Source organism: Rhinatrema bivittatum, chromosome 8 (assembly GCF_901001135.1).
Source record: "Rhinatrema bivittatum chromosome 8, aRhiBiv1.1, whole genome shotgun sequence".
Taxonomy (NCBI): domain Eukaryota; kingdom Metazoa; phylum Chordata; class Amphibia; order Gymnophiona; family Rhinatrematidae; genus Rhinatrema; species Rhinatrema bivittatum.
The window spans coordinates 211,793,960-211,811,917 of record NC_042622.1 but is presented as its reverse complement, the minus strand read 5'-3'; the positions used below and the strand labels follow the sequence as shown (position 1 = coordinate 211,811,917).

The following is a 17,958-nucleotide window of genomic DNA, read 5'->3' as shown; positions in this document are numbered from 1 at the left end:
CGCCGGGACCGAGGCTGCCTCTATGCCGCGCCCGAGCCCTTCTCACTCGGGGGCTAGGTCCCTGCCGCGAACCGGCCACCGGACTGAGGCTCTTACCTCTGAGGGACCACGGAAATCGCCTCGGGAAACTCAACTGGGGGAGGGACCGACTGGTATCACCGCAGGAGTGCGGGGCTCGTCTTCAGGTAGGTTTCTTCTATGAATTTAGTCGTTAGAATTTGGAAAAACGCTCAGCGAGCGTGAGGTAGCTCCAAACTGCTTTGGAGATGGAAATTACTGAATTGCTGCACTTCCTGTGGGGGTATATGTACCCGTGCTGACGTCAGATCCGTCTCCAACTGCTAGCACGAGCACACTATACCCACTTGTTTTGAGTCCATCTGCTACACGCTAGGAAATTCTAATTTGAATGTATCTAATATAATTTATAAATTCACAGGTGTAATTTGAATTATATTGCAATTATTAAGAGGGTAGAAAACCTTCAGAAAACTAAAGTACCAGCCAGTCCTAAAATGAGTTAGCTCAGTGGCAGTGCTGGGCACTATCATGTTAAAAGTCCCCTGCTTTAAATCCCAAATCAGATCTTCTGCACTCAGGGTTGGTTGGGGATATTACAAAGATAAAGTTCACAGTTCCTGGCTGGGGAGGGGGAGGCGGGGGCATTACCAGGAATTTGATAATTAAATCTGGCCACCAGATGTCACCATTGTTGGAGCCCATGAAGCAGGGTTCTGAAAGGAGCCCTGGTGTATGGCTCCCGGTCTCAAGACCTTTGCTGCAATGATCACACTTGCTAATTTGTTTGCTTGTATTTCTCCCATACCAGACTGATGGCTCCTCCCCTGTTTGCAGGAGCAAACAATGCAAAAAGGTCCAGAACCAGTATCACCACCAGTCTTAAAGATTCAATTTAAATTTTTTTCAAAAGTTAAAATACAGACATACTGACTTACATGAGAGGAAATCATTTTTTAGTTCATTTTGTTAGCTACATTGCATATATGACTGGTAGCAGTGCTGTAGTGGAAAGAACCGAGAATAATGAGTACAGTGGAATATGAACAAGCCCCAGTATGGAGAATCCCAAGATAGGAAGAGCAGGCCCTCGAGGAGCGAGTACCTGAGAGCTGAGAGGCTTGTAGGAGATGTACTCACACAGCGGTTCCACGTAGGAGATGGCACCAGAGCTGGAATGGAGACAGGCCCTCGAGGAGCGAGTACCTGGTTCCAGGGAAAGCTCTGAGGTGGAGATGGTAGTACTCACTGGTGTTGAAGATAGCGAATCCTTCCAGGCAGAAGAGAAGGTAGGAGCAGGCAGCGAGTCAGGGAACATGGGCCCTCGAGAAGCGAGTACCGGTTTCCTGATAGCGACCTGAAAAGCAAATGAGGCCCCCGAGGAGTGGGAACCCCGTTAGCATTAAGTGTCCAATGAAGATTGGAGGCAGAGTAGCTGGGTATGGAGTGCGAATCCCAACCGTAGAATTCCCCTTGCTAACTCAAAGGCTAGCAAACAGTGTAGGCTTTAAATATCCGGGCAGCGTGACATCATCACAGGGGGATGCTCCTGAGGTTCGCGCCAAGTAGGAAATAAGAGCGCGCCCTAAGGTACAGATGGAGCATGGTGGGAGACAGCTCCCAAGCGTTCTCTGGAACTCTTACTGCTAATGAGGTACCCGTTCCTCGGGGGCCTCTTCTATTTCTTTCAGGTGCTATCAGGAACCGGTACTCGCTCCTCGAGGGCCCATGTTCCCTGAGTCGCTGCCTGCATCTACCATCTTCTCTACTTGGAAGACTTCACTAACAATATCCATCTGTGAGTACATCTACCATCTATTCCACAGCACTTCTTCTCTGGAACCAGGTACTCGCTCCTCGAGGGCCTGCCCTCTGTTCCAGTGCCAGACCTCTCGTCTAGTGGAATCTCTGTTACTGCTACGTGAGTACAATACCACTGAGTCTCCCTGCTCTAAGGGATCAGGTACTCGCTCCTTGAGGGCCTGCTCTCCCTGTCTCAGAGCTTCACCAATTCTACCTGGGACTCTGTATATTTCTCACTGTGTACTCATAACTCTCAGTCTCTTTCCACTACAGCACAGCCAAGCAGAGGACCCGCTGTTCCAGCATCCTGTGGGATCTTTGCCCAGCCGGGCTCAACATCTACGACTCACTACTGCCACCTCTGGTGGTTTCCAAAACGGTTTAAATAAAGATTCAATCTGTGTTTGTGTGTCCAGAGTCCAGCCTGACACCGTGGTCTCTCACGGGACTGCCCCCCATGGGTGTAGTCAGCTGCCACAGTGTCCAAGGATCCACCCAAACACCAATAATCATAACACTGTGAATCAAGCCGTTCTGCAAAATGTGCTTACAGACAAGCTGGAAATCAACAGTTTAATGTTTTTCAATTGCTATAATCAGGTTCTCGCACGAGAAAGTCAACTACATTTTTTTTTCCTTTTTCACAAACCCATAAGCCTTTTTCCCTTCAATTAAATTTATACAGCCCCACTCACAAAGACACACAAAAATCCAAATATATTAAACTTTATACTTGAAGTTACTGGTCTTCCACTCTAACATTGCTGAAAATTAATCAAAGTGAAATCAAACTGAGAAGTGACTGCTTTGAAGGAAAGATGTCCAAGAATAGAGAAAAAGAGGGGCATCAACATCAAGGCTTGCAGGAAACAAAAAAAAATATGGGTTTAATTTAGAAACATGAAATGAAGAAAAAAAAACCAACCCAACTTATTTATTTTATTTACATAAACTTATGTTCTGCTACTTCCACGACAAGAGTACAGTGCAGATCACAATAAACAAACATTCATAAATCATAAAACACATCATATGAAAACATTAACAACTAAATCATCAGCATTTTAAAATCACGGATATGCTTTCTTAAACAACCAGGCTTTTAAACCTTTTCTCTTCTCTAAGCCTCAATAGAAGTGTATTCCGTAGTTTAGATCCTACATAAGATAGCTCCCTCTCCCATGTCTTCTGCAATCTAAAATTCCCCAAGGCAGGTAAAGCCAACAACTTTGCTCCTGAAAATCATAGCATAGCGATGGAGTATACCAAACAAAAGTATTGGCCATCACACAATGATTATTTGAGTATAACAATTTCTGGATCACCACTAATATTCTAAATTGAGACCTCCATTTAACTGGAAGCCAATGGAGAGATTTCATAACCAGAGCGATATGCTCACCATATTTCACTCCCATACTCAATCTCGCTGCTGCCTGCTGTATCAACTATAAAGCCCGTAAAAGTGCCCAGTAAGCCAACCAGTAATGTACTACAATAGTTTAAGTGGCTTAATACCAAGGCTTGAGCCACAGTTCTAAACAAACCCGCCTTTAATATGAAATGTAAAGGACATAGCATCTATAATTTTAAAAAATGCAACCTTTACCAAATGCTGTACTTGCATTGTAAACATCACTGTGAATCTACATAAATCCCCAAGACTCTAATCTAAAATTGTATTCGTAATAACTCCCCATCATACTGTACACTTAAGATGTTATTTAAAGGTAATTGTTTACCCACCCATAGAATTTTGTTTTTTCCAACATTTAAAAACAGAACATTAGTTAAAAGCCAACCCTGGGGAATCAAGGTTCAGAGGTTCTCTCTCCAAAATTTGAACCTCTGAATTTTCCAAGAAACTAGTTAAGTTAGCCGGAACAGAAACTACTAATCCAGAAGTTCTCTTTTTTATAAAGAAACATGAATTTATCGATATCATATTACTTTCAGTAAAACCCAAAACTTCAGTTAAATATCTCTTGAAGAAAACATATGGGATTTCTCCTGCTATTCTAGGGAAGTTCGTTACTCTTAAATTTAATTGTCTAGTACTATTTTCAATAGATTCTAGTCTCCTAGAGGACAAAGCCTGATCTTTAATCAATGCTACATTAACAGCCTGTATAGATCTGATATTCCCTTCCAATGAATCCATTCTAACATCAATCTCATTTACTTGTTGTTGTACTTCTACATACTGCTGTGTTAACCTTGAGGATACAGTATCTATCTTACTCTCCAATCTGTTGACAGTCTCGTTTAGTCCACTGACCAAGTCTCATATTGAGGCCAGAGTAACCATTTCAGGTTTAGATGTTTTTGGCCTAACTTCCACTAGATGATCCAAGTGAGAGGGATCCTGTTGACACTCAGCAGACATTCCTGCTGCTTTATCCAAACTCTCAGCTACCAAGTCCACTACACCAGTAGCTCCCTCTGAAGCTAACGGTTGACCAACCACTTCGGTGGATACCGCTGCTGCTACTTCACTGGGAAGGGGTTGGGTTGGTGGAAGACGCATAACAGGGCTTAGGGAAACCTCCTCCTGGGCAGTCTCCCGTTCTTCTACCAGAAGGCTACCAACGGAGTCACTGGTGCCCTTTAAATCTAATTGTTGCATAAATCTGTTCAAATTTTGGAGAGAGAAACTTTAATTGTTTCTTTAGTAACTACAACAGATATAAGTTCACTAATGAGGACTTACTTTCAGAAATTTCCAACAACATATTTGGGACAAAATGTAAAGATATTCCCTGATCTTTCAGTAATTACACGTCAAAAAAGGAAAAAATTTCTTGAATTAAGACAAAAAATGTTGTCATTAGGGTTTTCTTTTACCCTTAAATACCCATGTAGCTGTGTTCTTAAAAGAGGAACAGAATCTTTTGTTTTTACACAGGTGGAACATCTAATTCAATTTGTTGAATCTCGTGTCCCAGTTACCTCGTCACCTGTTGAATCTTGAAATACAGGGAGTGAAAGTATATTAATTGTTAGGTGGTTGGTTAAACAAATCTCTGGTTTTTCCTTTTTCTTTTCTAGATTTCTTCTAAAATCCAAAAGTGCTTTGATTAATCTGTTTATCTTAAAAAAATTGTTTCAACAATTTATTTTCTATTTTCCAACTAAAGGTGTATAAGTTTATATCATAAGAATGAATTTGTTTGTTTAATAGTTGGAATTTATCACATTGCTAAACATTGAATAATGTATCTTGAATATTTCATATTATGTAAATATGAAAATTATAAATAAAAAAAAAAAAAGCCAACCCTGAATTACATTCAAAATCTCTAGTATTCTAACTTCTGGTATTTTCCCATCCTCTTCACTTGGCACAAAAATCTGTAAATCAATCAATCAATCATCGGCCTATATATAATATGCCACTCCCAGTGATTTTAGCAGGCTTCCAATCGGCGCCAAAAACAGATTAAAAAGAACTGCAGGCAGGCAAGAGCCTTGAGAGACCCCTACCAATACCTTTCTCTACAATGAAAACAAGGATACAATCTTCACCCGCTGCCTTCTCCCATGGAGAAAAGAGGTAAACCACCTCAAGACCACTCCACCTAAACCATACTCATGTAACCATGAAACCAGCATTTGGTATCAAATGCTGAAGCACTATCCAGTTGCAACCAAACCCCAGTATGATTCTGATCTAATAACCTATGCAGTTTATCCGTCAAAGTCAATAAGAGTAATTCCGCATTATAATTTTTTCACAATCCAAATTGGCCTTCATTCAACACTGAGGCCTCCTCCACAAATATCCTCTAACTGAACAAAGATACATTTCTCAATAATTTTTGTCAATGTGGGAAGATTAGAAACCGGTCTAAAGTTAGACAAATCTTTGGAAGATAACTTAATATCTTTTTGAATCAGTCTAATAGTAGTCGCTTTTAATTGAGATGGTAAAGTTCCCTCTATAAGTGATGCATTAACTTCATCCCAATTAATTCAGAAGAATTCTACCTTAAATTTCTAATTAAATAAAAGGACAAGAATCTAGATAAGACAAAGTTGATTTTGGATGATCAATTATGCTAGGCATTTCCCTCAATGAACCTGTTTTAAAATCAGATCATTTCTCTTCAACATTCAATCCTATAGGTTCAACTTCATCACTCTTACACTACTCGGACATTAGCACAAATTTTGGCAACCTTGTCTGCCAAATAATCACCTAACTCTTCAAAGGAAGGGTAATCTCTTACATCCCTAGCATGACCAGAGGTTAACTTCCGAACAGTAGCAAACAAAATAGAGTGGCTCACAGCCTTCTCAATCATTTTGGCATAATATTTCCCCCCCGGACTTTCTTACACATTGATCTAAAAGTGTATAGATTTTGTCTATAGATCTGCTGCTTTTCATCACTTGGATATTTTCGCCATTTTCTTTCAAATCTTCGTAATGTCTGCCATTCTAATGTGAAGTATGAAAAACTAGCTAGGTGTCACGGCAACCAGGAACAGCAGGCTTGAATAGGAAGAGGACTGGCCTGGCATCAGGGATTTTCCACTTCAACTGGTTACCTCCCCATCAGGTTGAGCCTTAAAGGTCACACAGGTAACTAAAAGGCACTTATTAAACAAGATAGACAAGACTGAGACAGAACAAGCAAACAGATACCAAAGGCCACAGTCAAGACAAAACCAGAAAGCCACAATACTTGGGTCAGAATGCAGAGCCAAACAGAACAGGAACAACCAAACAGGACAGGACAATCTCACAGAACTGAAAGCTATGATACTTGGGCTAAGCATGCAGAACAAGGCAAGGCAAGGCTAGGAATCAGAACATGGACCACAGCATAGAGTAAGGGAACTCCATGCTTATATCCTGTGGTAATGCTAAATCAATGCTAGGATTATGGCCGCTAGGAAGCAGGTTACATGGCCCATTGAGGGTCCCTGCTAGCAGACAACACTGCACACAGGTATCCTCATACTAGGAACTTGGAGAAAAAGCAAAAAACTCCACACTAAACATGTTAGAAAAACACAAAAGGAGGAGCAAATTCATTTAATTCCAAGCAGGTTGCTTTGTGAGTTGAGAATACATCTGATAGGACTCATGGAAAAAAACAAGACTGAGACAAGACAGGAATACTGCAAGCAGGCTACTATTGCACATGCTCAGTGGAGTTAAAGAATCCCCTGGAAAGCTCTGGCAGAAGCTATCTGGTTCAGTGTCATTGGATGACATCATCTAGTTGTGTGATGGGTGAACTGCTTTTATTCAGAGAAAGATGCAACCAATATTGCTGGCTGCTTAAGAAACTAGATAGAGAGAAATGGGAAACAGTTTGATTTTGGGAATAGCCTACATTATATAAACAGGTACTGCATATGCCTTGATAGGATGCATTAAAAGAAAAAAAGCTTTGTATGCTACTGACCTCACATTTTTCCATCTGCCGCACTCTCACTATAAGGTTTTCTATTTCACTGTTCTTCTGTGCCACCATAGACTGCAAGCGTTCTAGCTGCTCACGGCTAGCTTGAGAACTTTTCATCTGCAACAGGGTTGCTATCTGTGCCTACAACAAAGAGATGAAATTACAAGTTTTAAAAGCTAAATTACAATTACTGTATCACTTCCTATGGGGGTAACGTTTCCAAATGGATTGATTTTGCATATACCCTGCCAGGAAGGAACCTCACTTGTAAACCAGGCTACATAGAGTATGATTTCAGTCTCTCAAATTCACTGCTAATGCCCTTCTTAATACATGTATTGTGCCAAAGACAGCCTCCTTCTGGAATTCCTAAGGTGTTGCATGCACTTTGGCAGTGACTGTGTTTACTTATACAATCAACTTTCCTATGTCTGAAGAATAAGTCATGTGGACAAGTCATATTTAAAAAACAAAACAAAAACTAGATAAGAGTTTGAGAGATGGGTAACAGTTCTTTGTGGTATACAGTCTTTCTATTCATAATCCCCTCTGAACTGCAGCAATGCAGTGCTATAGTTCCACATATTTATTTCAGTTCAACATGGATGATGGTCATATATGAAGAAATTTCTTACCTGATAATTTCCTTTTCTTGAGTCTAGCCAGACCAGTCCAGACAAATGAATTATGCCCCCCAACCAGCAGATGGGGACAGAACAGGTTTGCTGACATTACCTCTTATAAGGTAAAGCCTACTATTAATGAATTGAATCCTCAACTACTCATCCTAATTTCCACAGTCTCTCATATATTGCTTATATTCTATTAATACAAAGTTATATATTGTATTGTATTCGTTCAGTTACTATGTTATACTGTAAAGCGCAATGCTGAATTACTGTTTGAATGTAAACCGAGGTGATGTTATTTACGTACCCCGGTATAGAAAAATCTATAAATAATAATAATAATAATAAGGTCCTGTGCTTCACTCAGCCTGCCAGTATTTACTGTAACAAGCTAAGCTAAGAATTAAAGACAAAGAAAAATCAAACAGTTCCTTACCTGAAAGAAACCAAACCATGGCCCAAACAAAGCTACCAATGATAACATTCTAATGGCTCTCACTGGAAAAGAATTTGCAGTGTCAATAGCTGCAACAGAAAGATTCTTAGCAGTAGGGAAGGGTCTGGTCTGGCTGGACTCAAGAAAAGGAAATTGGCAGATAAGAATACATTTCTCCTTCTTCTTCATCCAGCCAGACCAGTCCAAATGCATGGGATGTACCCAAGCTATCTTTTAACTTGGCAGTGAACTGCCAGCCCCTGAGCCAAAGGCTGCTTCTTCTCTGAATCTGACATGGAAAGCAATAACGCATTACAAAGGAATGCCATGAAGACTTTGTGGATTTCTAATGGTGACACCAAGCAAGGTTCAGCCCAGTACAAAGCTTGTGCCCTAGTAGAGTGATCCCTCTACCTCTTGGGAGGAAGTAAACCCTTATTAGTGCAGGCCACATCTATGATCTCTCTACTCCACCAAGCTATCAATGCCTTTGTAGCTGCTTCACCCTTCCTGAGACCACTGAAAAGGACAGAAAGATGATCTGATTTCCTTAACCCTTAGTCACCTTCAAGTAATGAAGTAACATCGCCCGCACATCCAGATGATATAGCTGAGCATACTCTTTCCCATATATATCCCTCTGGAGGAAGGTCAGACAAATCACCTGAATAGGATGAAAAGACAAGACCTTCTTGGGAAGAAATGAAGGAACTGTGTTGACATAAACCACTTCTTCTGAAAATATCAGAAAGGGTTCCCTACAAGAAGCACTTGAAACTCTGAAACATGTCTGGCTGAGCAGATTACAACCAGAAACAGTGCCTTAAGTGACAGAAATCTGACTGAAGCCTTCTTCCTTGGTTCCAACAGATGACCAGTTAGGAATCTGGGACAAAGTCTCTCATCAGAGGAAGAATATGTTTCACCCCTTGTAGGATACAAGATACATCCCCACCAGATAACCCTTAGTTCTTTGGTGGTGCAGGTATCTGCTATTGCTTCTTACAGAGGTTAACTCCTTATTCAAGCTTCCTGCAAAAAGTCCACATCAACAGTGATAGCACTCTTTGGCTAACACTCCTTTCCCTGCCCACCAAACCTCAAGCATTCCCAAGGGCTGGGCCAAGCCGTAAGAGAACATTTAGATGGGTCTTAGAGGACTGCCAGTCCCTGAAATAACAATCCTTTGTACTGAGGAAACGCCACTGGATCCCTTTCCAACATCCAAATCAGATCTGCGTACCAGGGGTGTTCTGGTCAATCAGGAGCTAACAGATTTATGAGGCCTCAATGTTTGGTTTTTATCTGCAAATTCGTGCCCATCAGAGCCAAGGCAAAAAACAGAAAATGAAGATCCCCTTACTGACAACTTCTGAATCAGGGAATCCAAACTTGATGACCCCAGCTCCTTCCTTTGAATGAAAGGTGCTTCCTGCTAGAGACCATCAAGTCCACCATTGGCTCTCCCTATCTGCCCACTGTTAGACAGTGGCGTAGCGAGGGGTGGGCGGCCGCCCTGAGCGCCGGGTCTAAGGGGGCGCCAAAAAGCTATTTAAATAAAAAAATAAATTAGTATTTTAAGCCCAGATGTAAGTATTGTTGAATACTGGCAGATCGTCTTTTTTTTTTTTTGTTTTGTTATGAGAGATTTACAGTAATGGTCAGGGGCGGATTGACCTATCGGGGGATCGGGCATCCCCCGGTGGGCTGGTCTACCTGGTCACGTGGTCTCGACCGCGTGGCTCTTCTTCAGCCCAGCCTCAACGCCTTCGCCAAGCCGGCAGGGGCCGAAGAAATACAAATCGAGGCCGGCGGGGGCCGAAGAAAAGAAGATCAGCCAGTGGCGCGCGGGCCGAAGAAATGAAGATGGGAACCTCCCAGCCAGCCCCCGCTGGAGAAATTAAAATCGAGGCCGGCGGCAGCTGAAGAAAAGAAGATGGGCGCCTCCCAGCCAGCCTCAAGCGGGGGCCGACTGGGTGGCGCCCATCTTCTTTTCTTCGGCCCCCGCCGGCCTCTATTTTAATGTCTTCGGCCCCCGCCGGAGACCAAGAGGACCGAAGACATTAAAATCGAGGCCGGCGGGGGCCGAAGACATTAAAATCGAGGCCAGCGGGGGCCGAAGAAGTGAACACAGGTCTGCTAACCGCCGCCGGAGACCAGCTGTTCAACCTTGGATCGGAAGGGTGCTTCTGTGTGTATGTGAGAAAGGAGCGGTGTGTGTGTATGAGAATCACAGCTCGGGCGCTGGAGCCTCCCCCACGGGGGAGCGGTATAAATAGCCGGGCAGGCGAGGGCTGGAACTAGGGCCTCTGAACCCCTCACCGTGGGGTACTGGGGGGTGGGGGGGGACGGGACTGTTCCCGCTTGGTACTGGTTCAGGTGAGTAATAGAGAACGGGGTGCGGGTTCCGGTTGTCGCCCCAGCTCCTGCTGGGTAGCAGCAGCTCGGAGCTGCCGTCAGCACGTGGGCGAAAGGAAATACCTTTGATAGATTTCCAAGAACTTTCCAGGAAAAAGGGGCAGGGCTGCCCGGGGCCGACCAATGGGAAGCCGGCAAGGCCAGCGAAGACTCCTCCCCACCCCCTTTTCCCCTCCCTGGAGCCTTTGGGAGACCAAGGCAGAGACTGAGACGGAGAAACACTCCGAACCAAAGCCAGACAGACTGACAGACCGAGGCAAGAGAAGCAAAGAACCCGGTCCGCCAGTTTTACAAAGGAATATAAAAAGGAGAGCGGATCGGTTCCCTAAATCAGGCATCACATACTAGAAGGCGGACCAGAGCGAATCAATGTTACCGTCAATTTTTATGCAAGATGCAAATCATTGATGGAGGGAGGGGGCACCGAAGAAGTCTCTTGCCCCGGGTGCCAAATTGTCTAGCTACGCCACTGCTGTTAGATGTAATCTTTCTCTGACACAGTCCAAGTCCCAGGATCTAGAGAATTCCAGCTGAAAAAAAATCTTCTTGTAAGTTTTCCACTTCCATGATGTGTGATGCTGACAGCAATCTATATGCTTTTCTGATCATTCTATCAATTGAACTGCTTTCTGAGCTACCGGAAGACTCTTGGTTCCCCCTGGATGATCCATATACACCATCATGGTAGCATTGTCTAACAGAAGCCTGACTGCCTGCTCCTGTAGCAGTAGAAGAGGACTGGAAAGCTCATCTGCATACTGTTCCCAGCACCTCCCAGGAGTGGACTCCAGAGGTCACAGCAAGCGATCCAGGCTTCGAACTCCTCAGTGAATACACCTATAAATTTAAAGTACTCTAATTCCAACATCCTTAACATCCAAAACATAACTAGTAACTCAACAAAATTAAGATGAAGGCAGCAGTCCAGCAGCATTGTCCTTTCGCACTGAGGATATCTCCCCAAGGCCTACTGCCCAGGAGGGAAGGGTTAGGTCGGCCGTCATAGTTGGCGATTCGATTATTAGGAATGTAGATAGCTGGGTGGCTGGTGGGCGTGAGGATCGCCTGGTAACATGCCTACCTGGTGCGAAGGTGGCAGACCTCACGCGTCACCTAGATAGGATTTTAGACAGTGCTGGGGAGGAGCCGGCTGTCGTGGTACATGTGGGCACCAACGACATAGGAAAATGTGGGAGGGAGGTTCTGGAAGCCAAATTTAGGCTCTTAGGTAGAAAGATTAAATCCAGAACCTCCAGGGTAGCATTCTCTGAAATGCTCCCTGTTCCACGCGCAGGTCACCAGAGGCAGGCAGAGCTCCGGAGTCTCAATGCGTGGATGAGACGATGGTGCAAGGAAGAGGGATTCAGTTTTGTTAGGAACTGGGGAACCTTTTGGGGAAGGGGGAGTCTCTTCCGAAGGGATGGGCTCCACCTTAACCAGGGTGGAACCAGACTGTTGGCGCTAACCTTTAAAAAGGAGATAGAGCAGCTTTTAAACTAGAACAAAGGGGAAAGCCGACAGTCGCTCAGCAGCGCATGGTTCGGAGAGAGGTATCTTTAAAGGATACTAATGATGCATTAGAATTAGGGCATCCCGACAGTGAGGTTCCAATAATTAGAAAAGTAGTCCAAGTGCCTGTAACTAAAAACTCACCTGAGCTAAAAAATTCTAACTTATCCCTATCAATTAAAAAGCAGAATAAAAATACAAACAAAAAACAAACTTTGAAATGTTTGTATGCTAATGCCAGAAGTCTAAGAAGTAAGATGGGAGAATTAGAATGTATAGCAGTAAATGATGACAGACTTAATTGGCATCTCAGAGACATGGTGGAAAGAGGATAACCAATGGGACAGTGCTATACTGGGGTACAAATTATATTGCAATGACAGAGAGGAGCACTCGGGAGGAGGTGTGGCGCTTTATGTCTGGGATGGCATAGAGTCCAACAGGATAAACATCCTGCATGAGACTAAATACAAAATTGAATCTTTATGGGTAGAAATCCCTTGTGTGTCAGGGAAGACTACAGTGATAGGGGTATACTACCGTCCACCTGGTCAAGATGGTGAGATGGACAGTGAAATGCTAAGAGAATAGGGAAGCTAACCAAATTGGTAGTGCAGTAATAATGGGAGACTTCAATTACCCCAATATAGACTGGGTAAATGTATCATCGGGTCACGCTAGAGAGATAATGTTCCTGGATGGAATAAATGATAGCTTTATGGAGCAATTAGTTCAGGAACTGACGAGAGAGGGAGCAATTTTAGATCTAATTCTCAGTGGAGCACAGGACTTTGTTAGAGAGGTAACGGTGGTGGGGCCGCTTGGCAATAGTGATCATAATATGATCAAATTTGATTTAATGACTGGAAAAGGAACAGTGTGCAAATCCAAGGCTCTCGTGCTAAACTTTCAAAAGGGAAACTTTGATAAAATGAGAAAAATTGTTAGAAAAAAACTGAAAGGAGCAGCTACAAAAGTAAAAAATGTCCAAGAGGCGTGGTCATTGTTAAAAAATACCATTCTAGAAGCACAGTCCAGATGTATTCCACACATTAAGAAAGGTGGAAAGAAGGCAAAACGATTACCGGCATGGTTACAAAGGGAGATGAAAGAAGCTATTTTAGCCAAAAGATCTTCATTCAAAAATTGGAAGAAGGATCCAACAGAAGAAAATAGGATAAAGCATAAACATTGGCAAGTTAAATATAAGACATTGATAAGACAGGCTAAGAGAGAATTTGAAAAGAAGTTGGCTGTAGAGGCAAAAACTCACAGTAAAAACTTTTTTAAATATATCCGAAGCAGAAAGCCTGTGAGGGAGTCAGTTGGACCGTTAGATGATTGAGGGGTTAAAGGGGCCCTTAGAGAAGATAAGGCCATCGCGGAAAGATTAAATGATTTCTTTGCTTCAGTGTTTACTGAAGAGGATGTTGGGAAGGTACCCATAATGGAGAAGGTTTTCATGGGGAATGATTCAGATGGACTTAATCAAATCACGGTGAACCTAGAAGATGTGGTAGGCCTTATTGACAAACTGAAGAGTAGTAAATCACCTGGACCAGATGGTATACATCCCAGAGTTCTGAAGGAACTAAAAAATGAAATTTCAGACCTATTAGTAAAAATTTGTAACTTATCATTAAAATCATCCATTGTACCTGAAGACTGGAGGATAGCAAATGTAACCCCGATATTTAAAAAGGGCTCCAGGGGCGATCCGGGAAACTACAGACCGGTTAGCCTGACTTCAGTGCCAGGAAAAATAGTGGAAAGTGTTCTAAACATCAAAATCACAGAACATATAGAAAGACATGGTTTAATGGAACAAAGTCAGCATGGCTTTACCCAGGGCAAGTCTTGCCTCACAAATCTGCTTCACTTTTTTGAAGGAGTTAATAAACATGTGGATAAAGGTGAACCGGTAGATATAGTATACTTGGATTTTCAGAAGGCGTTTGACAAAGTTCCTCATGAGAGGCTTCTAGGAAAAGTAAAAAGTCATGGGATAGGTGGCGATGTCTTTCATGGATTGCAAACTGGCTAAAAGACAGGAAACAGAGTAGGATTAAATGGACAATTTTCTCAGTGGAAGGGAGTGGACAGTGGAGTGCCTCAGGGATCTGTATTGGGACCCTTACTTTTCAATAAATTTATAAATGATCTGGAAAGAAATACGACGAGTGAGATAATCAAATTTGCAGATGACACAAAATTGTTCAGAGTAGTTAAATCACAAGCAGATTGTGATAAATTGCAGGAAGACCTTGTGAGACTGGAAAACTGGGCATCCAAATGGCAGATGAAATTTAATGTGGATAAGTGCAAGGTGATGCATATAGGGAAAAATAACCCATGCTATAATTACACAATGTTGGGTTCCATATTAGGTGCTACAACCCAAGAAAGAGATCTAGGCGTCATAGTGGATAACACATTGAAATCGTCGGTTCAGTGTGCTGCGGCAGTCAAAAAAGCAAACAGAATGTTGGGAATTATTAGAAAGGGAATGGTGAATAAAACGGAAAATGTCATAATGCCTCTGTATCGCTCCATGGTGAGACCTCACCTTGAATACTGTGTACAATTCTGGTCGCTGCATCTCAAAAAAGATATAACTGCGATGGAGAAGGTACAGAGAAGGGCTTCCAAAATGATAAGGGGAATGGAACAACTCCCCTATGAGGAAAGACTAAAGAGGTTAGGACTGTTCAGCTTGGAGAAGAGACGGCTGAGGGGATATGATAGAGGTGTTTAAAATCATGAGAGGTCTAGAATGGGTAGATGTGAATCGGTTATTTACTCTTTCGGATAGTAGAAAGACTAGGGGGCACTCCATGAAGTTAGCATGGGGCACATTTAAAACTAATCGCAGAAAGTTCTTTTTTACTCAATGCACAATTAAACTCTGGAATTTGTTGCCAGAGGATGTGGTTAGTGCAGTTAGTATAGCTGTGTTTAAAAAAGGATTGGACAAGTTCTTGGAGGAGAAGTCCATTACCTGCTATTAAGTTCACTTAGGGGTAGATTTTAAAAGAAGCGCGATCAGCCTACTTTTGCTTGCGCATCAGACTCAAGCAAAAGTACGCTGGATTTTAGTAGATACGCGCGGAGCCGCGCGTATCCACTAAAATCCTGGATCGGCGCGCGCAAGGCTATCGATTTTGTATAGCCTGCGCGCGCCGAGCCGCGCTGCCTCCCCCCGTTCCCTCCAAGGCCGCTCCGAAATCGGAGCGGCCTCGGAGGGAACTTTCCTTTGCCCTCCCCTCACCTTACCCTCCCTTCCCCTACCTAACCCACCCACCCGGCCCTGTCTACACCCCCCCCTTACCTTTGTCGGGGGATTTACGCCTCCCGGAGGGAGACGTAAATCCCCGCGCGCCAGCGGGCCTGCTGCGCGCCGGGCCGCGACCTGGGGGCGGGTACGGAGGGCGCGGCCACGCCCCCGGGCCGTAGCCACGCCCCCGTACCCGCCCCCAAAACGCTGCCGACACGCCCCCGGAACGCCGCGACGACCGGGCCCGCCCCCCGACACGCCCCCCTCCGAGAACCCCGGGACTTACGCGAGTCCCGGGGCTCTGCGCGCGCCGGGAGGCCTATGTAAAATAGGCTTCCCGGCGCGCAGGGCCCTGCTCGCGTAAATCCGCCCGGTTTTGGGCGGATTTACGCGAGCAGGGCTCTGAAAATCCGCCTCTTAGAGAATAGCCACTGCCATTAGCAATGGTAACATGGAATAGACTTAGTTTTTGGGTACTTGCCAGGTTCTTATGGCCTGGATTGGCCTCTGTTAGAAACAGGATGCTGGGCTTGATGGACTCTTGGTCTGACCCAGTATTGCATTTTCTTATGTTCTTACATCAACAAACAGGGAGGGACGGGCTCCTACCATCTGTGTCGGGAAGCTGCGCAGATATGGGCAGAGACCCTCTCCCACTCAATGTACCTCAGGGCCAGCTACTTGCCGGGAGTGGACAATGTGTTGGCAGACAAGCTAAGTCGCACCTTTCAACCACATGAGTGGTCTCTCAACCCCTCAGTAGCGAACTTGATCTTCCAACAATGGAGTTATCCTGAAATAGCAATTTTGTGTCATCTGCAAATTTGATTATCTCACTCGTCGTATTTCTTTCCAGATCATTTATAAATATATTGAAAAGTAAGGGTCCCAATACAGATCCCTGAGGCACTCCACTGTCCACTCCCTTCCACTGAGAAAATTGTCCATTTAATCCTACTCTCTGCTTCCTGTCTTTTAGCCAATTTGCAATCCACGAAAGGAAATCGTGGCAGAGGGGCAGGAACCAGAAGCGAGGATCAGGAACCAGGAAGATAGAGGCAAGCACTTCTCCAACAGAGTCGACCTATTGCCGAGGCACTGGAGACGCGTTCAGGCAGGCTTTAAATACTAGTGGCTCTGTGATGTCATCAGTGGGTGCCATGGGGGAATTCCCGCTGCAGGTTAGGTGCACATGCGCCTAAGGGATTTCCCTGCTGAGTGGTAGCAGCGGCTTAGCCACGCTGCGATGGGCTAGAGTGTCAGAGCTGGGGAGGGCGGCCGTGTCATCGGAGGGATGTCTCTGGAGACCTAGGCTGGAGGTAAGTGCGGTGATCCATGGGTCAGGCCCGTGGACCGCCAACTGCAACAGCAAAAACACATTGGAGGAAGCAGAAAATAGAAGGGTGCAGGTGCAGCATTTAAGAGAGTTCACATGACGTCCCCATACTACAGCCAAAAGATCTCTGGTAGATATAAAGTGTGCATTATAAAAAAGTTGATGAAAACATTTTCTCTGACGACTATTTGTATTGTTGCCCAGCTGTGACAGTGCTTAGTCATCCTCTTTTTTCAGGAGCTTCTTTGTACAAGGTATCACCTGATGAACCATATAGGGACAAATGGGACACTTTTCCATTCTGCTCCTCCTTTTCCAATGCTACTTTGCCCTGGTCTAAATATATCAGAACTTCCAGGCACTCTCGCACTGGAAAGGTGGAATGCAAGTTTGCTTACCATAAACAATGTTTTCTGTAGATAGCAAGATGAATTAGCCATTACATGTAGGTGATGTTATCCATTGGCACTGAATAGATTTGTCTCTCCAAGTTAATAGAGCTTTGAGCTCTCTGAGCATGTCTGGGAGTTCCTGCACCAAGTGAGAGCCATTGTTGCTTCTTTTGCTCATCTTTGAGAAATATCTATTGAAGATATCTGAAAAGCTGCAACTTGGTCTTCGGTTCATACCTTTACATGCCTTTCCTGAATCTGTTCATACCTTTACAAGCTGTTCATACCTTTACAAGCCTTTCCTGAATCTCACTGACTCCTCTAATGGGCCTTATGATCTGTCTGCTACAACCTTCATGTTACATCCCAGCACTATGTAAATAGTTGTTCCTGTTTTTACTTCTAAAACTACTCAGGCTTCTTTTCTTATCCCAGTTCCTGCTTTCCCTGTTTTATTGTAACTTTCTTACTTCTCTCCACCTGTTAAATGTTAGGTTTTTTTCACTCCCCTTGTTACTTGTAAACCGGCATGATGTGATTCTATCATGAATGCCGGTATAAAAAAAAAAGAAAAGCTTTAAATAAATAAATAAATACATTCTACTACTGTCTTGATAACCTCTCAAAGACTGACAGTAAATTTGAACAGGCGGTTTTGTGAAATCTGTTCTCGCTGTAGTCCACTCTCCATGCTGGGGCCGGATAGTTTACTTAGTAAACACTCCAC

At 43.8% G+C, this 17,958-nt stretch overlaps 1 protein-coding gene across 1 annotated transcript in view; it reads right to left on the bottom strand.

Moving 5' to 3' along the window:
- The window catches only part of SPDL1 (spindle apparatus coiled-coil protein 1), a 123,330-nt gene that overhangs the window by 29,994 nt on the left and 75,378 nt on the right, over positions 1–17,958 (bottom strand). The window contains exon 8 of the mRNA XM_029613004.1: positions 7,238–7,378. Within this exon, the coding sequence (XP_029468864.1) occupies positions 7,238–7,378 (141 nt within the window). The remainder of the gene's footprint in view (positions 1–7,237; positions 7,379–17,958) is intronic.